Source organism: Indicator indicator, chromosome 2 (assembly GCF_027791375.1).
Source record: "Indicator indicator isolate 239-I01 chromosome 2, UM_Iind_1.1, whole genome shotgun sequence".
Classification (NCBI taxonomy): Eukaryota; Metazoa; Chordata; class Aves; order Piciformes; family Indicatoridae; genus Indicator; species Indicator indicator.
The window spans coordinates 51,634,299-51,656,075 of NC_072011.1; the positions used below are offsets into that span (position 1 = coordinate 51,634,299).

General features: G+C 40.8%; 1 protein-coding gene across 2 annotated transcripts in view; it reads right to left on the bottom strand.

Annotated features, from left to right (window-relative positions):
* Positions 1 to 3,432: 3,432 nt before the first annotated feature.
* The window catches only part of LPGAT1 (lysophosphatidylglycerol acyltransferase 1), a 64,042-nt gene continuing 45,697 nt past the window's right edge, over positions 3,433 to 21,777 (bottom strand). For both annotated transcript variants that reach the window (XM_054398073.1, XM_054398081.1), the window contains 2 exons: positions 12,241 to 12,347; positions 3,433 to 3,738 (listed from right to left, as the gene is read on the bottom strand). In XM_054398073.1, the coding sequence (XP_054254048.1) occupies positions 3,587 to 3,738; positions 12,241 to 12,347 (259 nt within the window). In that variant the 3' untranslated portion in view covers positions 3,433 to 3,586. The remainder of the gene's footprint in view (positions 3,739 to 12,240; positions 12,348 to 21,777) is intronic.

The window sequence follows — 21,777 nt, forward strand, 5'->3', positions numbered from 1 at the left end:
CAAAAAAAAAAGTTACATCATTTGTGAAACAAGTGAATAATGAATAGTATCACAGTGATCCTTGTATTTTTACTACAATTGGATACATACTGGTTTTGATGTATAGGGTGAAAAAGAGAGAAGGAAACAGGTCAGTTGAAATGTTGCTGTTCAAAATTTGGTGAGAGCAACTTAAGAAAAGTCCCTCCTGCAAGACACATTGCTGTTGTAACACCTGACAGAACCTGTGGGGAAGGTGGCTCACCACAGGGCGCTGAAGAAAACACCCGGTTGTGAATGGGCAGACACTCTTCACGTCATGGAATTCAGTAATGCTAAACTATTAGGACTTCAACTATTAACAACTTGTTTCTGAACAATTACACACAGGAAGGTACAGATGTTTTGTGTGCAACCCTGGCAGAGAACCATCTTGATTTGCAGTACACTTCAATTGCCACGTTCTCACTTCTGTCTGCACAAGCTTTCCATTACTGTGTTTTTTTCTGTGAATTTTTCACTCTATCACTTTTATAAATTCTTCTATTACATTTCCCCTAATACAAATTGGAAGTTATGTTAACTAACCATTTTGTGATCCACTGCACAGCTCGTTAACATAACTTTCTATCAAATGCATTTTCAAGTCTTCAGAGGAGGAAGCCCAGGGATGGGGCAGCAAAACGCCCACTATGTCTGTAGCACCGGCCAACTGCCAGAAGGTAAAACCAAACTGCAGCTGACATGCTAAGCTACAACCAGGCTTCACCAGCATGTTATTTTTAGCACAGGATTTCCTGCATATTGTATCCATTTTATGTTTGTGGTTTTTTTCTTTTCCTTACTAGAAAACCTTGTATCCACTTTATTCTCTTTCATGAAGCAGCATTGAAGTTCATGCTGGGAGGGTACTTTGGAGCTTCTCAACCACAGTTTCATTCCACTGTCATCTACTGCACCTCAGCCATAAGGAGACACAACATCAGGTGCTCTTCACATTTTTCCAGTGCAGGCAGGAAAGAAGCCCAAGACTAACACTATGTATTCACCTTACCAAAACAACAGTCAGTGCTTGAAAACAAATGTCTGTCGACAGTAAGGACTACTGAACAAACTGAAAATGACCAGGACCAGATAAATGATTATCTGAAACATTATTGTGCAGTACTAATTTCTTTAGGCAGTATGTGCACCCTCAGTATTGACTGCAATCCACTGGGAAAAAAGCAAAGAGAAAGAAAAAAGAAGAAAACAACAAACAAAACTGCGTTTGAAAAAGCAATATGCTCTTATGTGGAGTTCACAGGATCTGTAAAGAACAGTCTCCTGATGTGAGTTACTGCTGTGCAATCTGCTTATATAAACTTCCCTTTTTATATCATTCCAGTCTGTCCTAGATCAAAATAAAACCAGCTGTACTGTTGGCATCTCTGTTAATTGTGATCAAACCACCTGGTGGAGGACAGAAATAAGAAGCTTGCCATCTGCCTTTTGCAGTTTTGAGAGTCCATTTACACCCATGTGCAGCAGACAAAACCACTTACACGGTACTGGTTGCTGGGCTGACACAACCCTCTCCTGTAAAATGGCAGATTAAATACATTCATTCCATCAGCTGTACTGTAGCAAGAGCAACAGAAGGAAAAGAAAACAACTTTGAAGCCTGCCTCCTCATCAGGGCATACCTCTGTTAAAATGCATTTTATGTTGCACCAGAATTCAAGTGTGTGACTGTGGGTAAAGACATGGGATTTAGAAACAGTATCTTACCTAAACCATGAAGCTGTGGGCAAATACTGTCCCTTGCCTTCCAGCTGCAGTGTCTCTTCTAAGTCCATGAGGGAACTCAGTTCAGGGTGTGTTATTTTACAACCACCCCCACTGAGCTACCTTGAGAAAAATTCACTGCTTTTGGGGAGCCAAGGACGGCATATTTGCCTAGGTATTTTTCCATTAAGTCAGGGAAATTGGCATTGCCTCATATTTTGATATAATGCTTTTCACTACACCCCCCTAAAGGGAACACTGCCTAGGTTTTGTATTCCTCATGCTACCCACTGTGATTCATGTAGCAGGAGAGGGAGAGAGAAGGGAGATCAATATTGCTAACTCAGAGCCAAAACTACTGAGGGCTTACTTTGTTCTCAGTGAAATCACTCTGTAAAAGGCAGTATGCCAACATCTGAAGTTCTGGCTATCCTGCTTGTATTTAGAGAGATTAGTTGTATTTTAGGAACAGCTCTCTCAAATCTGTGTATAATCACATTGTGTTCAACGCCAGCTAGATCTGCCAGAAGTAAAACTACATCATCAACGGCCTTTCAAAAGTATCCTATGTCCACATTTGAAAGTGTCTTCTGTTCCAGTCTGCCTTTAAATTCAACTCATCCTTCCTCCAGTAAGATTTTAGCATGGTGGTGAGCTAATTAATGCTGCCCTCCAAGTAGTTATTGAGTATTTATCAGAGCTTGTTTGTTTGTTTGTTATAGTTATCTTGTCTTTGTAAGAAACTAGTTTTTCTTCTATTATTCCTTAGGAAAACATTAAGATGGTTGGCATTGAATTCTCCCACAAGTATATTTAGCACTGCTGCAACTAGCAGGGGAGATAAAGGCCTCTATAAACCACCCAAAGGTCACCTTGGTTGAATTGCAGTGTACAAAAGACGAAGGTGGCTAAAAATCACCAGCAGCACCAGCAGACCTTCAGAAACAGCTAGAATTGCTCTGACTTCCAATATGTGACAAATAAAGCTTTCCCCTATTCCCTAAGGTTTATGTCTTTCCTTCACTGTATTTTCACCTATAAAAGTGCATTTTGAAAACTGATAATGATCACTGAGATGCATTCTGAACAAAAAGGGGTAATAAACCAAGTGACTTCATATTTTCCAAGTTTCCTCATAATACGAGATACTGGTAGCACACAGAATTCAGAGAGCTGATGGTAAGACCACAGCAGGGATGGGCAGATTCATCAAATGTGGACAGCTTTTAATCACACTATGATGCTGCAAAGTTTTTTTGAGGACTGATTCCTCACAACATACACCCGATGCTGGATCTTATTTGGGTCTTGGTTTTAGAGCAATGTGTCTAACACAACAACTGCTGACTGTGTAGCCACAAAGATAACGCCACCAGCTCTGTCAAGTATCATTGACTCCAGCACAATGAGTTGCAGCAAAGTACAAGTTGTGCAAATGAGGAATCTCTACCACACCAATGCTTTACAGACTACTGGAGAGACAAGTAGCTGAATTTTCTGAGCTCTAACTACAATGCCAAGAAATACTTGTGGTGGCAGAATTTTCTTGTCACAGACATTCTTCTATGGTGGTTATACAATTGCACCTTTTGTCCAAATGCTGAATTTGCTTAAGTGTGGGTGACAGCATACATTTTTAAAAATACAGACAATTCTTAAAATAATACACCATCAGGTCACTATGTTACTGATCTTCACTTTCATTGGAGTTTTCCCAAAGAGAAGTAAGAGTCTGTCCAGTATTTTCCTTTACTCTTGAATATTCACATTTGCACATACAACATGATACTTGTTTGCAAGAGCCTGGATTCCCATTGTGTCCTCAGGTCCCAGTCCACTTTTAAAAGAGGCAATGATAAAAATACTGCAAGATGCAGTACCACATACCGCCTGACAAAAACGCAAGGGATTGGATGACGACAAGCCACAGGTTACTGAGGGTCATCTCCCGAGAAATGGCTTTTGTTTGACCCTGCAGCGGAGGAAAAGCTCCTGAAAGAGAAAACAAACCATATTTAATCCTTCTGCAGCAGTAACAATAGCCTTAATGCACAACTCTTGACCATCGATGATTGTCCCACAAACAATTAATAGGTTACTCTTGTATGATTCTGTTAAACTTTCAGAAGCTTCTCTAGCATTATCAGTTATCTTCAGGAAAACAAAAAACCCCAAACCCTGAAGAAACAATTTTCATTTCATTTGGATAAGCATAAGCTTCAAAGCATTCCTTAAAAGCAGCTATCCCTATTGTATTCAGCGTTTGCAGGGAGATCCAACAGTCAACTGTCTCCTGGGTCATTTTTCAAAGTTTTATTAACATCTGCACAATCAAATTTAATGGATTCCATATTAAACTTTGCAGTACGTTGGAAATGATTTTATATTCTGTGAAGAAGCAACACACACACATTCTGAAGGTTCCTCTTGAAAATATAAACGTGCACACTTTTATTTAAACAACAGTTGCACATGTTTGAACATTTACTGGCCAGGCACTCAGTCAAACAGACTAAGGGAGCACTGTAATTTGCCACTCAGTTCTCCAGAAAGATTTTACTGAAATGTCTCTTTGGAAAGACTGGCAAGAGATTCAGCTAGCACAACTTAAAAAAAAAAAATTAAAGAACACTAAATTATATGTGTCTGAATACATTAGAGCTTGATGATTGCAAGCAAATTATTTGCATATATTTCCATCAGCCTATTAAATAATATGAATTATATTTTCCTAGGATGCAAAAAGCCTAGATGGCATGAACCACTTTTGTTGTTGTTAATCCTTGAACAGTGAATAGAAAACCTCTAAATATACCAGAGAAGATGATGTACTTGCTGCAGCATTATGGAGTCAAAACTACTCGTAGAAGAAAAAGAAATGAATGATTCAAAGAATAAAGATACAGCAGCGTCAATTTTTAATCTTCAAAACCACACAATTTGGGCAATTAGATACCATCAGTGAATTCTCTCTCAGCTTCCCATTTGCAGTCACTGGAGGATCTGCAATCAAGCATTTAAAACAAAGCTTTTCTTCATGTATGAATGCTCTTAAATTTAAAAAAAAAAAGCCAAAAGTACAAAACACTAAAAACCACTCCCCCACAAAAACCCCTTGATGAGTCCATCCTCTCACTGATAGGTACTTCCACACATGGGCAGATTTGCCACACCATTTATTTCTTGGTAATTCTCACTGCTAAGCTTCCATTTATCCACTCTACCCTAAGCTTTGTTCTTCCTTAGTCCATTTGTTACACTGTACCAAGTCTGACCTTTGGTTTCAATCCTTCCTTTTTCCTTGGTACAGAAAGCCACTGTCTCCTCCCCCTCTCCCAAGCCAGCTTGTATCTTAGAAAACTAATCTTCACTTTCCTAGCTAAGTCAACCATTTTTAGTTGTCCTTCACAAACAACTCCACAGACACAACTCCTTCCTCTCCTCATACATCTCAGCACACATTATCTGTCCCTCTTCCAAGTTCAAATCATATTTCTTCAACAGGGATGATGGACCTATGCACGGAATTTCCAGATGAGGTTTCGGGTTTGAGATGATGAAAAGTGTATCCACAGCACCAATGAAACCTCTCTCCAGTGGGCCTGTTGGATGATACTGCTTGCTTTGTTATTTACACCATACCAGCTGGCTTATGATCAGAGGGAATGAAGAGCATGATTACTTCAGTATACAATTTCTCATTTCCAACTGATAAGCTCTTAATTTATAGGTTCTTAAAAATTAAGTCTCCAAGTGCTTTTGTCCTGCTAAATGTAACTTCATTTGTGTGCTCAAGGTTATTTTGCTGAAAACTTCAGAGGAATCACAGAACAGTTTCATATTCAGATTTTAAACAGATACTACTTTTGTTTAATTTTAAGATGTCTAATGTTTCAAGCTTTCCCAAGATCAATTTAAATTCTTAGGAATACAGCAGAAAGGAAAAAGGTGGTTTAGGCTTTGTTCCTTCCTGGAAGAAGGCTAAGGTCACCCCTATCTATAAAACAGGTTCCAAGGAGTACTCAGGTAATTACAGACCCATTAGCCTAACATAAATCCCTGGGAAAGTTACAGAGCAAATCCTCCTGGGGATTAATACAGATAAACTGAAGAAGGTAACAGGGAAAAGACAACATGGATTCATCAACGGTAGGTCGTGCTTGACAAACCTGATTGCCTTCTATGACAAGGTGACAGGCTCAGCTGATGCAGGACAAGTGGTGGACAGCATCTGCCTGGATCTCCTCAAGGCTTTTGACATGGTCTCCCACAGCTTCCTTGAGAAACTGTCATGCTATGACCTAGGCAAGTGGTCTGTGTGGTGGGTGGGGAACTGGCTGACAGGCAGTATGCAGAAGGTGGTAATAGCTCTTTCTCAGATTGGCAACCTGTCACTAGTGGGGTCCCCCAGGGATCAATGCTGAGCCCAACACTCTCTAATATTTTTATTAATTATTTAGATACTGGAATTAAGAGCACCCTGATTAAGTTTGCTGACAACACATAAATAAGTGGGGAAGCTGACACCTCAGAAGGGAGAGCCGCCCTCCAGAAAGATCTTGACAGGCTGGTTGAGTGGACAAGAAGGAACTGTATGAAGTTTAAAGAGGCCAAATGCAGGGTCTTGAACTTGGGAACACATAACCCAGGAATGCAGCTCAGACTGGGAGCCACCTGGCTTGAGAGCAGCACTGTGGAGAGGGACCTGGGGGTCTTGGTGGACAACAGGTTCAGCATGAGTGAACAGTGTGCTGTGGTGGCAAAGAAAGCCAACAGGATGCTGAGTTGCATTAATGAGGGCGTTACAAGCAAGGATAAAGATGTCATACTCCCAACTCTGGGCTGGTCAGGCCACACCTTGAGTACTGTGTACAGCTTTGGCCCCTACTATACAAGAAGGATGTGGACAGGCTGGAAAGCGTCCAGAGAAGGGCCACAAGTATGATCAGAGGACTGGAAGACCTGTCATATGAAGGAAGGCTGAGAGAACTGGGTTTGTTCAGCCTTGAGAAGAGAAGGCTTAGGGGAGACCTCATAACCATGTACAAGTACATAAAGGGTGGCTATCATGAGGAGAGAGACTCCCTTTTTACAAGGAATCACATGGTAAAGACTGGGGAGATTCACACTCAGTGCCAGAAAAAAAATTTTCACCATTTGAACTATTAGACATTGGAATAAACTCCCAAGGGAGGTGGTGGATTCCCCTACATTAGACAGTTTAAAAGCCCAAATTGACAGGGTGCTGGGCCATCTCTCCTTTAAACTATACTCTCACCCTGAAAGGCTGGACTAGATAACCCTTGAGGACCCTTCCAACCTAGTAATCTATGGATCATGAACCTCTTTTCAAATGAAAATATGCCAGAACAATGTATTCCTACCAATGATATTTTCAGTGCAAACTTTTAAGGTTTCACAGAGCATTAAATTTTACTACAGCTTTCTGAAGCAAGCTTTATGAACTCAGACAAATTCCTAAACAGTATGTATTAAAAACAAAACAAAACACTGAAACAGCCCCAAGTCTTAAAAACACACCAACTTGAGAATGTAATAAGTCAATGCAGAGCTGTCTCTTGAGCAGCTTCAGGGATTCCCCTCACAATAAGCCTCAGGACTTTTCCAGAGGGTTTCCAAAAACTCTTAACAGCACTTCTGCAGTAAGTATACAAAAGCAATGCAAGTAAATTCTCAACTAGCATAAATGGTAGTAACTTTAAATTATGTTAATTTATGCCTAATAAGGTCCTACACCATAGTATTTGCATTTAAAATATGTCTTATTAATTCATACTGATTACACTGGCAAATTATAACCAATTATCCCATTTTGGAAGTGAATTTCAGTGAATAAAACTGATTATATTCATTATACTCCCTGAAAATCTGGTCTAGTAAGGTTTTTTTAGGGTATGACATTTTAATAGCAATTTGAAATAATGTCTTGATAACAAGAACTCTTTACCTTCTACTGACTACACGTGTAGCTTAAAACAGATTCACAAAATCATGTGTCTAATGAAGTCCAGTACGTGCATTTGGATGTGTCGGTCTTTAACACAGCCACTCTGGAATATTAAACTCTGTTGATTTGAGAGACCAAATAGTTCCCCCCCTGCCCCCCAAGATTTGTGATACTTGCTAATGAAGAAATTAATTTTCTTCAGAGAAAAGCTGCATTATTTCACCTGGAGTCTTCCTACTCAGTCTATGTTTGACAAAAACTCCCTTTCAAACTGAAACTAGTTGTTTTCCTCACTGGATTTTCTTTTTCACTTTGGCAGATGACATACTTAAGTATCAACTAGATGCAAAAAAAACGTTGAGGAAACACTTCTCCAGCTATAATTTCAAAGTATTTACCTGGTATTTTAAGTCACATGTGCCAATATTCATTCAGCACTCTTATTAATGCTCTAAGTTTATTAACACTGAAAGTGTATTATGATAGAGGCGATCATCAGTACCTTGCAACAAGGAGGCCAGTACTGACAGTACAGGACTGCAGATTAAGACTCCAGACACTTTATGCCATGTAATTCTTACAGACCCTTCCAATCATATCACCTTTCTGTTTAGCTTAGGCAAAAACAGAAGATGGGTTTGGATTAGTCCTGCAGACTACAAGCGCCAAAGGAACAGACTAAATAGTCGCACTAAGCAGACAGAATAACCTGCCTCAGGTTAAGAGTCTTATTTAATCCTTTTCAGTCAAGACTTGTTCATTTCAAACCCCTAAGGTTTTACGTCCCCTGCAAACAACAAAGTCTGAATAGCATCTTTCTAAATTAATCCACTCAATGAAATCCCATGGGCAGCAAGTTTCACAGCTGAACTCTACGATATTGAAGAGCACATCCTTAGATCAGTTTTCACAGAATCACAGAATTTTCAGGGTTGGAAGGGACCTCAAGGATCATCTAGTTCCAATCCCACTGCCATGGGCAGGGACACCTTCACCCTCACCAGCTTTCTTGTAGGTCCCCTTCAGATATTGGAAGGCCAAAATAAGGTCTCCTCGGAGCCTTCTCTTCTCCAGACTGAACAGCCCCAACTCTCTCACAGCCTGTGCTCATAGGAGAGGTGCTCCAGCCCTCTGATCATCCTCATGGCCCTGCTCTGGACACATTCCAGCATGCCCATATCTTTCTTACAATAGGGATTTCAGAACTGGACACAGTACCCCAGGTGGGGTCTCATGAGAGCAGCGTAAGAGGGGGAGAATCACCTCCCTCAACCTGCTGGCTATGCTTCTGTCGATGTAGCCCAGGATCTGGTTGGCTTTCTGGGCTGCAAGTGCACACTGCTGGCTCATGTTGAGCTTCTCATCCACCAGCACCCACAAGTCCTTTTCTTCAGGGCTGCTCTCAAGCCAGTCCCTGCCCAGCCTATATCTGTGCTTGGGATTGCCCTGACCCAGATGCAGGACCTTGCACTTGGTCTTGTTGAACCTCATGAGGTTGGCTTGTGCCCACCTCTCCAGCCTGTCAAGGTCCCTCTGGATGGATCCCTTCCCTCCAGCGTGTCTGCTGCACCACACAGCTTGGTGTCATCAGCAAACTTGCTGAAGGTGCACTCAATGCCACTGTCCATGTCACCAACAAAGATATTGAACAAGACTGGTCCCAGGACTGATCCCTGAGGGACTCCACTTGTCACTGGCCTCCACTGGGACATGGAGCCATTGACAGCCACTCTTTGGGTGTGGCCATCAAGCCACACCTGAATGCTCCATCCAACCCATCTTTTACCAGTTTGGAGATCAGGATGTTGTGTGAGACAGCATCAAAGGCTTTGCTCAGGTCCAGATAAATGATGTTGGCTGCTCTCCCCTTGTCTATTGATGTTGTGACCTTGTCATATAAGGCCACCAGGTTTGTCAGGCAGGATTTGCCCTTGGTGAAGCCACGTTGGTTGTACCCAATCACCTCTTCATTATTCTTCTGACTCAGCAGTGCCTCCAGGAGGATCTGCTCCATGATCTTACTGAGCACAGAGGTGAGATTGACTGGCCTATAGTTCCCTGGATCATCCTTCTTTCCCTTATTGAAAACTGGGGTTATGTTTCCCCTTTTCCAGTCAGTGGGGACTTCCCCAGACTGCCATGACTTTTGGAATACAATAGACAGCAGTCTAGTGACCTCATCTGCCAGTTCCCTCAGCACCCGTGGGTGTATCTCATCAGGTCCCACGGACTTGAACACTTTCAGGTTCTTCAGAAGGTCACAAACCTGAGCTTCACTCACAATGGGCAGTTCCTTCTTCCAGTCCCTGCCATTATCCTCTGTGATTTCGAGGGTGTGGCTGAAGCCCTTGCCAATGAAAACTGAGGTAAAGAAGTCATTGAGAACCTCAGCCTTCTCCGCATCAGCTGCCACCAGTTCTCCCATTTTCTTTCTGAGGGGGCCCACACCTTCCCTAGTCTTCCTTTTACCATTAATTACTATAGAAACTTTTGCTATTCCTCTTGATCTCCCTGGCTAGATTTAATTATAACTGAGCTTCACCTTTCCTAACCAGGTCTCTTGCTGCTCAGAGAGCTTCCTTATATGCCCCCATTCTAGATCTCTTTTCTTCCACTCCTTGTACAGTTTTGAATGTGCCAGCTTCCAAACACTACCCTATGCCAGCTTTTTCTGGGTAATGTAACTTTCCTAGATATTTTTTTAATCATACTTTTCTGCCACACAGAATTAGTCTAAATAATTATATCTACTGTATTCATGTTAAGAACATGTATGCATTCTTACACCAATTTGAGATCCTTATGTTAAGAACATGTATGCATTCTTACACCAGTTTGAGATCCTTATGGTAAGAACATGTATGCATTCTTACACCAGTTTGAGATCCTTATGGTAAGAACATGTATGCATTCTTACACCAGTTTGAGATCCTTATGGTAAGAACATGTATGCATTCTTACACCAGTTTGAGATCCTTATGGTAAGAACATGTATGCATTCTTACACCAGTTTGAGATCCTTATGGTAAGAACATGTATGCATTCTTACACCAGTTTGAGATCCTTATGGTAAGAACATGTATGCATTCTTACACCAGTTTGAGATCCTTATGGTAAGAACATGTATGCATTCTTACACCAGTTTGAGATCCTTATGGTAAGAACATGTATGCATTCTTACACCAGTTTGAGATCCTTATGGTAAGAACATGTATGCATTCTTACACCAGTTTGAGATCCTTATGGTAAGAACATGTATGCATTCTTACACCAGTTTGAGATCCTTATGGTAAGAACATGTATGCATTCTTACACCAGTTTGAGATCCTTATGGTAAGAACATGTATGCATTCTTACACCAGTTTGAGATCCTTATGGTAAGAACATGTATGCATTCTTACACCAGTTTGAGATCCTTATGGTAAGAACATGTATGCATTCTTACACCAGTTTGAGATCCTTATGGTAAGAACATGTATGCATTCTTACACCAGTTTGAGATCCTTATGGTAAGAACATGTATGCATTCTTACACCAGTTTGAGATCCTTATGGTAAGAACATGTATGCATTCTTACACCAGTTTGAGATCCTTATGGTAAGAACATGTATGCATTCTTACACCAGTTTGAGATCCTTATGGTAAGAACATGTATGCATTCTTACACCAGTTTGAGATCCTTATGGTAAGAACATGTATGCATTCTTACACCAGTTTGAGATCCTTATGGTAAGAACATATCTGCATTCTTACACCAGTTTGAGATCCTTATGGTAAGAACATATCTGCATTCTTACACCAGTTTGAGATCCTTATGGTAAGAACATATCTGCATTCTTACACCAATTTGAGATCCTTATGGTAAGAACATATCTGCATTCTTACACCAATTTGAGATCCTTATGGTAAGAACATATCTGCATTCTTACACCAATTTGAGATCCTTATGGTAAGAACATATCTGCATTCTTACACCAATTTGAGATCCTTATGGTAAGAACATATCTGCATTCTTACACCAATTTGAGATCCTTATGGTAAGAACATATCTGCATTCTTACACCAATTTGAGATCCTTATGGTAAGAACATATCTGCATTCTTACACCAATTTGAGATCCTTATGGTAAGAACATATCTGCATTCTTACACCAATTTGAGATCCTTATGGTAAGAACATATCTGCATTCTTACACCAATTTGAGATCCTTATGGTAAGAACATATCTGCATTCTTACACCAATTTGAGATCCTTATGGTAAGAACATATCTGCATTCTTACACCAATTTGAGATCCTTATGGTAAGAACATATCTGCATTCTTACACCAATTTGAGATCCTTATGGTAAGAACATATCTGCATTCTTACACCAATTTGAGATCCTTATGTTAAGAACATATCTGCATTCTTACACCAAATTGAGATCCTTATATTAAGAACATGTATGCATTCTTACACCAATTTGAGATCCTTGTAAGAAAAGACATTAGCAAAGCACAGTACTCTCTGCTAGATACCATCCTACCTGTTTCATAGAAATGTGTCAAAAGATCCTCCTTCTCAATGAATCGTTGATATAGCCAGTGTGTAAGAGCTTCTGGCTCTGCAGGTACATCTTTAACAGGAAAAATCCTACCAAAGAAACAAATATCAATTAAACTTAGAAAACACATTCTGTATGTGAAGAATAAAGCTCTTGTTCTCTGTGTTTTGGGACAGAAGGGAAGAGTTCAGCATAAACCTAGTGCATTGTTGATTCTCTCTGATACATAGATGACAAATATTAAGGATACAGAAGGGGAATACTGCATGTTACCAGTGATGCACAGAGAAGACATTGGCTTCTATCCAATGTTGCACTGCAGCATCTGATAAAAACTACAAAGTTGCTGGGTTGGGATTTTTTTGTTTTGTGGGGGGTGTTTTGTGTGATTTTTTTGTTTTGTTTTAAGATAGAATCCCACCACACTATATTACTATCCTTTAAAAACTCACAAACCAAGAAGCAACAAAGTTCATGCACTGAAACAGAAAGAAATAAAAAGACTGGAAAGGTTCAGCCACAATTTTGAAGACACTGTTTTTCAACAGGCAGAAGCCACTTAATGACATCACTAAGTACCAATAGCTCTTCTGTATCCCAGAAAATGGGTCCTTTGTGCCCTTCAGAGGATACGAGCATCTTTGTCTGAAATTTTTCTAGGGCAGGTTTTACACTGAAAACTGACTGTGTAAGTAAGTGCACTCAAATAGTGCTGCCCTGTTTTTAAAACCCCAGTGGAAGAATGACCAACGCTTCGGTATTTCTACACAGAATGTCAGGCCTAGTTAGAAAATCAGGTGTCTGGGGTAGAATTCACAGAAACCCCCAAATAACTGATTGTATCTCACTGTTTGTTTGTTGTTGTTTGTTTTTTTTTTCAAAATCGAATTTCAAGTCTTACAGTAATTGTGAAATCTCCTTGGTAGATGCCAAGTGCCTTTGGATATATACAAAAACTTACATACCCACTATGTTTCACTGGGAGGCCACTGCAAAAGAGACTTTTGCATCAAGCTAGCCTGAAAAATTCATCCTCTGAGATGTACAACCTTTACTGTAGGGTTCTCTTTTCATGCTACCTCCCATTTACCCTGTCATTTACACCATGCTTCTATTTTCATTATTGGGCTTTTCAGTTCGTTTCCAACAGAGCCTTTATCGATTACACTGAAAACAATTTGAAATAATACCACAATCAAGTGGGCAATGTCTGAACAGATATGGGAATGTCAGACTACAGAAATAAGACACTTCTGAAGAATGCTTTTGTTGCTGTTAACTGCTTTCAACATCTTTGCTTTCTTTGTTGCCATTTGTGCCTCCCGTCCTTTCAGACTGATACACGAAAAAATAAACTGTGAGTGGAAGAAAAAAGCAGCAACGAATCGCTCACTGTAATGATCAAATTAAAAATAACATTTTTTCAGTATACAGAGATAACTTCAATATCACAGAACCATAGATCTTGAGTTGTAAGGCACCCACAAGCATCACTGAGTCCAGCTTCCAACTTACACTCTTGTATGAGCATCAGTATGGTCAACTTGAACACAACACATCCCCAGTCACTAGATACATCTGCCCAAAATCAGGACCAAGAGGTATGTGAAGATGATAAACAAGGAGATGGAACAACTTTATTTACCAACTATGGCATCAACATGAACTCAAGCTATTTCTGTAACCTTTGTAGCAATTCTACCTACATCACTCACACTGCAGAGCTCTCTGTGCTCCAGTAAAGGTAGTCTCAATAATCAGAAATTAGTAACTCTTAGGTCAAACACAATCTGAAGAAAAGTCTTTGGCCAAAGACAAATATCATGAAACAGTTGATGGTCCAGTCAAGTCCCCAGCATGTATATTAAGAGCAATGATGAAGACAATAAAGAAATATTTTATCTTGAAGCCCAGACGTTTTACGGCAGATTAAAATTAAACTATGTAGAAGCAACTTGTTATGAGCCTTGCTCTCTGTCCCCAAACACAACTGAGACACCAAGCACTATTTTTACTCTCTTCTGTCTATCTGCTGTGAATAGATAAAAAAGACTCAGCAACTGAATATTGTGTTTCAGAGTACATTTTTGAAGGACAGATGCTTGCTTACGCAAGTTGAAGATGGTTCAGAACTAACAGAACGTGTGTGTGGGCTCAGACCAGAAGTCTAAGATCACCTGGCTTCACATTCAGTTTACATTGTAAGGGCCAGAAATTCTTCAGCTCCACCTTCATGTCTCAGTTACCTAATGGTAACAACTCTACAGCTCAATAACCTAGTTAAGCCTGGTATGTTTCCAAGAACATGCCTTCTATTCTGAAAACACCATTGCAAGATCTTACAAGATATTCATTAAAAACAATTCATGAGTTCAATGGAGTAGTGTGATGGTTTTGAAGACTGTCTTTTTAATTTTTCTTCACAAAGTTCAAGCAGAGAAAAGCAAAAGAACGTAAATAAATCACTACTGGGTGTAAGAAAGCAAAATAATGATTATTCTAAACACTTCCATTGGAGAGCTAGAAATGTTTAAGAATCTCTACTCAAAACAGAGTTGGGGCAGTCTGAGCCTGAGTCTGACTCGGCTTGCTTGCTGGGCTTCTGGCTGGCTGGCTGCTGCTGCTGCTTCTTTTCTGGCTGAAGATAACACACTGACCTTGACAAGCTAAGTCTAACAGCCTCTCTGCTTCTTGACTCTCTGCCTTCTGCCAGGGGCGTCTGGGCGGATTCCTTCTGGCTGGCGGGGAGGCAACTTGGGGGAAGCAAAGGGAGCTTGGTTGTACTTTTCTCTTGATTGTACATATTTGTAAATGTTGTAAATAGTGTATATTTGTACATATTCATTGCATTTCATCATAGATTGTAGCTTTGCTTGTAAATACAGCTTTCATTTGCTTCCAGACTGAGCTAGCCTGGTTATCATCGGTGTGGGAGGGGGATTTCAGCTCTCACACTGTTACAAGTAGCAAGTAGCATAAGTGATAGCAATATTGTGAGAGACTAATGGAACACAGAACACCACTTTCCTGCCTGAATCCATCCAGGCTCTTGTATGAATCAATACAGCACCAGAACATCTGAATCTCTGGCTCTCAACTCTGCTTCTTGGAACTTGAAGCAGCAATCAGCGTTACACTAGGCTTGAATGAATGTATTAATGCAGAGTGGAAATCAACTGATTTTCCAATAATGCTATGCTAGCTGTCACAACTTAGCAATAGTAAGTACTAGTTTATTTAGAAGCATAGACTACCCAGAAAAACCTTTACAAGGAGAACATTCTTATTAATTAATGACTGAGCTAAATCAGATATGAAAAGTTTAAAAGAAACCCTTTGAACTCTGGAAACAAGCCCTTCCTATACTAGATAAGATGAAGATAATCCCCCCTGTATTTATACTAAACATACTGCCAACATCATTGTTCCCTGCCTAGCAAATGGCTCAGCTGGCATCTCTGTTTTAAAAGAACACCCTCACTGAAGAGACTGGGTTCAGGAAAGGTAACTGAGGAAGTCTACTGTTGTACTCTCTAGAGATAATCCAAAACAATGGCATATAGCCATTGCTCTGCCTGGAGCAGGATCACCCCCAACCATCAGCTGCAAGGTCTACCAGGTCTAGTGTTGAAGGATGCAGGAAGTAGTTTCTTCTTTCCAATGAGATATGTAAACAGGTGTCAGTGTGGTCACAGAACAAGCATCACCCTGGCTCTGCCCCACCTTTGGGTATCCAGCATCAGGAAAGCCACTAAAAGCAAAGTCTGCTGGCCTCCTCAGGAAAATAGAGTGTTATCACCACAGAGAACTGTCCTGACAAGGAACAAAGTCAACACGTAATATTTCAAGTTTCTGTATTATCCTGAGCACTAGCTTTTGGACAAAACTAACCCCACACTGCACGAAAATAAGTGTCTTTGCTCCTGGTATGGCAAACAAGGAACTTAGTAACGCTGGATACGATAACTTGACCAGAAAATTCAAGTGGAATGGAAATATTTCCTTTCATTTCTCATCAAGTAAACGAGGGGAAGTAGGGAAAGGGCTAAACTTCAGTAAAAGCAGTCCTGCCAGAGGCTGTACCCTGAGAAGTTAAAAGTGCTAGTGGAAGTAACAATGCACTCTGCTGGATGTCTGCAAAGCTGTCTGCTGTAACCTCTGCTTCTAGCTAGAGGTTATCTACCTGCAGCTAGGAGGTGACAGTGGCTGCAGGACGCTCCTTGTAGCTGACTCAGGGATGGCAACTCTCTTAAACTGCTACATAAATGTGTATCTGTGTCCCAAACTAGAACATATTAGCATAAATGACAGCCCAGAAAAGAGAAAAGGATTTTTGAAAAGACATTTAATTGCCAAAGATATGTTGGCATACATAAGAAATCATGGAGACTTGCCTACTGATGGCCATTTCTTAAAAGATACCCAATAATATTCAGAAATACAGCATTTTCAGAAACATTTAACGTTTTAATGGTCTTTTTTGAGAAATGATCTCCGATTCTGCAGTGAAGTTTTAAAGTCCATAAATACCACCTTTAAGTACAAATTGCGCTTCACCATCTGTCCTACTCTGAATTAAAGTCCTTTATAGACCTCTACTCTTTCTGAATCAAAATATTATTTACTGTTTTAATGGCCTTTTAAATAGATTCCATGTGATGGAGGTTGTTGGTACTTCTCAGGCACGGCCAGAAATAAGTTGCTTGTGTTAAAAGATAGCATACTAAAATACATGTGATTGTGCCCCTGTACTCGGCCCTGGTGAGGCTGGCACCTCAAATACTGTGTTCAGTTTGAGGCAAGAAGGACACTGACTAGATGGAGCATGCCAGAGAAGAGCAATGAAGCAGGTGAAGAGTCTGGTCTTATGAAGAACAATTAGGAGAACTGGGATTAAGTTTGGAGAAAAGGAGGGTGAGGGGAGACTTTCTTGCTCTCTACAGCTACCTGAAAGAGAACTACATGTTGGTCTCTTCTCACTCTTAACAAGTGATAGAACAAGATAAAATGGCCTCAAATTGTGTTAGGGGAGGTTTAGATTGGATATTAGGGACAATTTCTTTATTGAAAAAGTGGTCAGATATTGGAATAGGCTGCCCAGGGAGTTCAGGGAGGTATTCAAAAATGTGTAGACATGGCACTTTGGGACATGGTTTAATGACCATGGTCATGTTAGGTCAATGGGTGGACTTGATGATCTTAGAGGTGATTTCCAACCAAAATAATTCTATGGTTCTATATTGCCAAACTGGATTCCCTTCATAGATATTTCCACAAAACTGGTTCAGCAACCAGCATCTTATTTACAGCCAGGGGTCTAGTTTATTTCAATAAATCTGTATCAACGTAGACACACAAAAAAGGAATTTCCTCAGTAGCTTGAAAGCTTTTTTCACCGGCAGCACACTACAAATACTGTTGTGAGAAAGAAAGGTGACATCAAATTCATCTGCATTATGGCACCAAGACAGCTGAGTTAGCTGGAAATAGTGTGGCACTGTCACGCAGCACAAAGGCAACCAAGCTCTGCCAAGGGGGTGACTACGGCTGGCTCCGACATCAGGGCCTCTGCACAATCACTATCACATAGTTCAGATGCGTGGGCCAGAGGGCATGGTCACACAAGGGCATGGCCCAGTGGGAACTTAATGTGAAAAAGAAACCAAACACCCAAGCTCACGTCATTCTTGATTAAGGGGAAGCTAAGCATTGAATAAACTGCATTCCCAGGGCTCAAGTTTTAGCTCTTGAGTTTTGACAGCGGAACAGCAGCACGTGGGAACTCTTACTTCTAGAGAAACTTGAAGACCAGCTGAGAAACACCAAGTCGTTTAGACTAAAGAAGTAACTGGTGTAAGAAGAAAATAAATAATCCTAAAACTCAGCTTGCTGTGGGAGAATGGTGGAAGCTGAGGTTAGCAGCCAGTATGCAGTTTTACTACATAGACACTGAACCACTCAATTTATTTCTCTTGAGCACAACTGCTGTGAGTTTGGATTTATGGTCAATACACATCACAAATTAATCCAAGCATAAACCTAAACCATTCTGAGAAGAAAAAACAAACCTTTCCAATGGATTCATTATAAGCCAGGCCTCATAGTGATGCCTCTAGTTAGAGGTGCCTTGCACCTTCCAGTCCTGGTTTTTAGGTGCTTACTGCTTTAACAGGGAGGCTGACTGTTGAAATTGCCCCCCAAAATCCCAGTGCTATTTGACCTAGAAGTAGTTTCCTTAAGTGTTTTCTGAAACACAGTTTTCACAGCACTTTCAAGTAAGTTTTGAAACAAGTTGTCAGGGTCAAAAACCTATTTGACTGCTAGAAGGGTAAGTCCTCACATTTCTGTGTCTCGAAAAATCGGAAACTTGACATTTGTCCTTTTTTTCCTAGGGAAGTTTCTTTTGACACCCTGAGGAAAATCAGGCCACAGCTTAGCCTAATCGTGAACTTCTGAAAAGCATGTCATCTGTAATGAAAATTGTTGTTTGTAAAGCAAGATTAAAATCATCGTCAAAATTGAGAAGCTCAACATGAGCTGTCAATGTGCACTTGCAGCCCAGAAAGCCAACCAGAGCCTGGGCTGCAGCAAGAGAAGTGTGGCCAGCAGGTCAAGGGAGGTGATTCTCCCCCTCTGCTCCGCTCTGGTGAGACCCCACCTGGAGTACTGCGTCCAGTTCTGGAGCCACTATTACAAGAGGGATATGGACATGCTGGAAGGTGTCCAGAGAAGGGCCACCAGGATGATCAGAGGGATGGAGCACCTCTCCTATGAGGACAGACTGAAAGAGTTGGGGCTGTTCAGTCTGGAGAAGAGAAGGCTCCGAGGTGACCTTCTTGTGGCCTTCCAGTATCTGAAGGGGGCCTACAAGAAAGCTGGGGAGGGACTTTTTAGGCTATCAGGTAGTGATAGGACTAGGGGGAATGGAATAAAGCTGGAAGTGGGGAGATTCAGGCTGGACGTGAGGAAGAAGTTCTTCACCATGAGAGTGGTGAGACCCTGCAATGAGTTGTCCAGGGAGGTGGTTGAGGCCCCGTCCCTGGAGGTGTTTAAGGCCAGGCTGGATGAGGCTCTGGCCAGCCTGATCTAGTGTGAGGTGTCCCTGCCCATGGCAGGGGGGTTGGAACTAGATGATCCTTGTGGTCCCTTCCTACCCTGACTGATTCTATGATTCTATGATTCTAAGTTTCCACTGACCTTACCCATAATTTAAAAAGTAAGCTCTAAGAATTTGATTTCAGCTGACTGGGAGTCTATTATTTGGATTCCCAATCTTGGAAAGGGTTCCACAAAGTTAGAGTAGGGCCATAAACTTTTCTTTTAACAACAGAAATTCTCTGGGAGAGAATGGTTGCTCCCTCCTCTTCCCTGTCTGCCACCCTTACTTTCCCAAGCATACATTCAACCTTCACAGGTTTTCAGTGGTACCAAAAGCTCTGTTCAAGTCATCAATACATGACTTAAACTTATCCAAACCTAGAAGGTGCCCATCACAGCACAGCATTTTGGCTAAAAAAAAAAACAAACAAACCACCTAATGAGCAGAGTTAGGTGATCTGGGGGGAAAAAAAAAAAAAAAAAAATCAGGTGCTGTAAAGCCCTGAAGAGAATCCAACAGGAAAATTTCTGTATAAGCAATAGAAAAGGATGATGCAACACGGGCAAATTCATGTATACACATTGCTCAGTCGCTCTCTGACTATCCTGCCACGGATAGATACTTCATGGAAAATCGGAAAGTATTTTTAAAGCTACACAGAAGTATCTAAAAATAAATTTTCTCAAAAACACTGAAGGTGAAAACTACCAAACTACAACTCTAATTCCAGATACATTAAAAGGTTTTAGCATACTGTATCCGGATGATATGCTAAATCTGGAAATATGATACAAAAGCAGTATGACTACTTCTGTATGGAATTATTCCCGGTAGTCACAGAGAAGATCACAGAAGGACCTGACAACAGTTGGAGATGAAATCAAATACCAGTATATGCAAGGCAGTGAACACTGGGAAAGGAAAAAGGACCAGCAGCTACATGTACACTAGCACAGCCTCCAAGGTTAGCTATTATTACGCCGGTAAGCGATCCTGAAATCTCTGTGGGGAATCCAGAATGTCAGTCAACTCATACCCTAGTTAGAGCAGAGCCAGAAAAGGCACAGACAGAAGTAACAAGATACCAGGGTAAGGCTTTTGAGTAAGGAGACACCAAGTAGATGAAGACTCATCAGGCTGGAAGGGCAACAGGAGCAGCTAAGGCAGGATATGAGAAAGCTGTCTGTAAAAATCACAGGTCACGGAGAGCGTCACTGAGGAATGATTCATCCACTGCTGGCAGGACATGGGAAACAGGGTGAAGGCATAAGGTGGAGAACTTAATGCAAGCAAAAAAGGAAATGATCCTGGCCGACACCCTCAAGAAGTCACACACTGTGTCATCATGGCAAACAGTGAAACTAAGTATCAGCAGGTTAAAAATGGTATTTAACAAGTTCATGAAGGCCAGGTCCATCAGCATCAAAAGAGCTATCCAGATGCAACACCTGCTCGGAACCTGCTACAGGATGGCGTGCAGGCTGCCTCCCTGTGCCTGCTGTCAGAGTCAAGGCACTTTGTTAAACACATCTTTAAGAGCTGCTACTCTGCATTCAATTCAAGCCCTCAAATCGGAAGGTAAATGCCAATTTAAGAACTACCAGGACTGGAACGTTAGCCAAAGCTCCAGTTAAAATCTAAACACTCAGTTCTCATTTCAGAGGTGTTACACCCAGCTCTCTGCCTTCAGAGACATGCCACTGCATTAGTTTCCATTGGGGGTGTACTTCAAATGTTTTTACAAGGTCAGTCATAACCACTGGAGGTTATTTAAAAAAAAAAACACCCCAAAATGAAAAAAAAAACCAACAAAACATTTTATGATTTAGACCCTCCATAAGAACACACATCTACACTCAACAATAAACAATTACTGTTTTTTTTTCTTAGAATTTTAGTATTTCAGGAACTAACATTAAGTTAAATGCAAGGAAGGTGACATCACCTTTATGTTTGTGCTTAAAAATAGGTTTTGAATATACACATATAGAAGGAGGAAGTTAATTCAACTCACACTAACTTTCCCTCTTTTTTAAAAGGATGTATTTCTGGAAATACTCGAGTCAAATTCTAAATACATCCAACTTGCAACTATCCCAGAGATCTGAGAGTGCTAAGGTGACCTGAATAAAGCACAATAAATACTACACTATCTTACATAATTGAGAGTGTGAGTATGTTCACCTTCAGAAAAACTTGAAGTAGATTTCTATAAAAAGCAGGGAGAGATTTAAACACAGCTGTGGAATGCAGCTCCAGTGAGCAGCCTGTACTCTGCATCACACAACACCGACACAGCAAGGATGATGGAGAAGGTCATTCCCAATTAAACTGACACCCAGGGAATTCACACAAAGGTATTTGAAATCTTACTGTAAAAGCCTTAAAAGGTCTCTACATCAGCAAAAGGCAATTAAGAC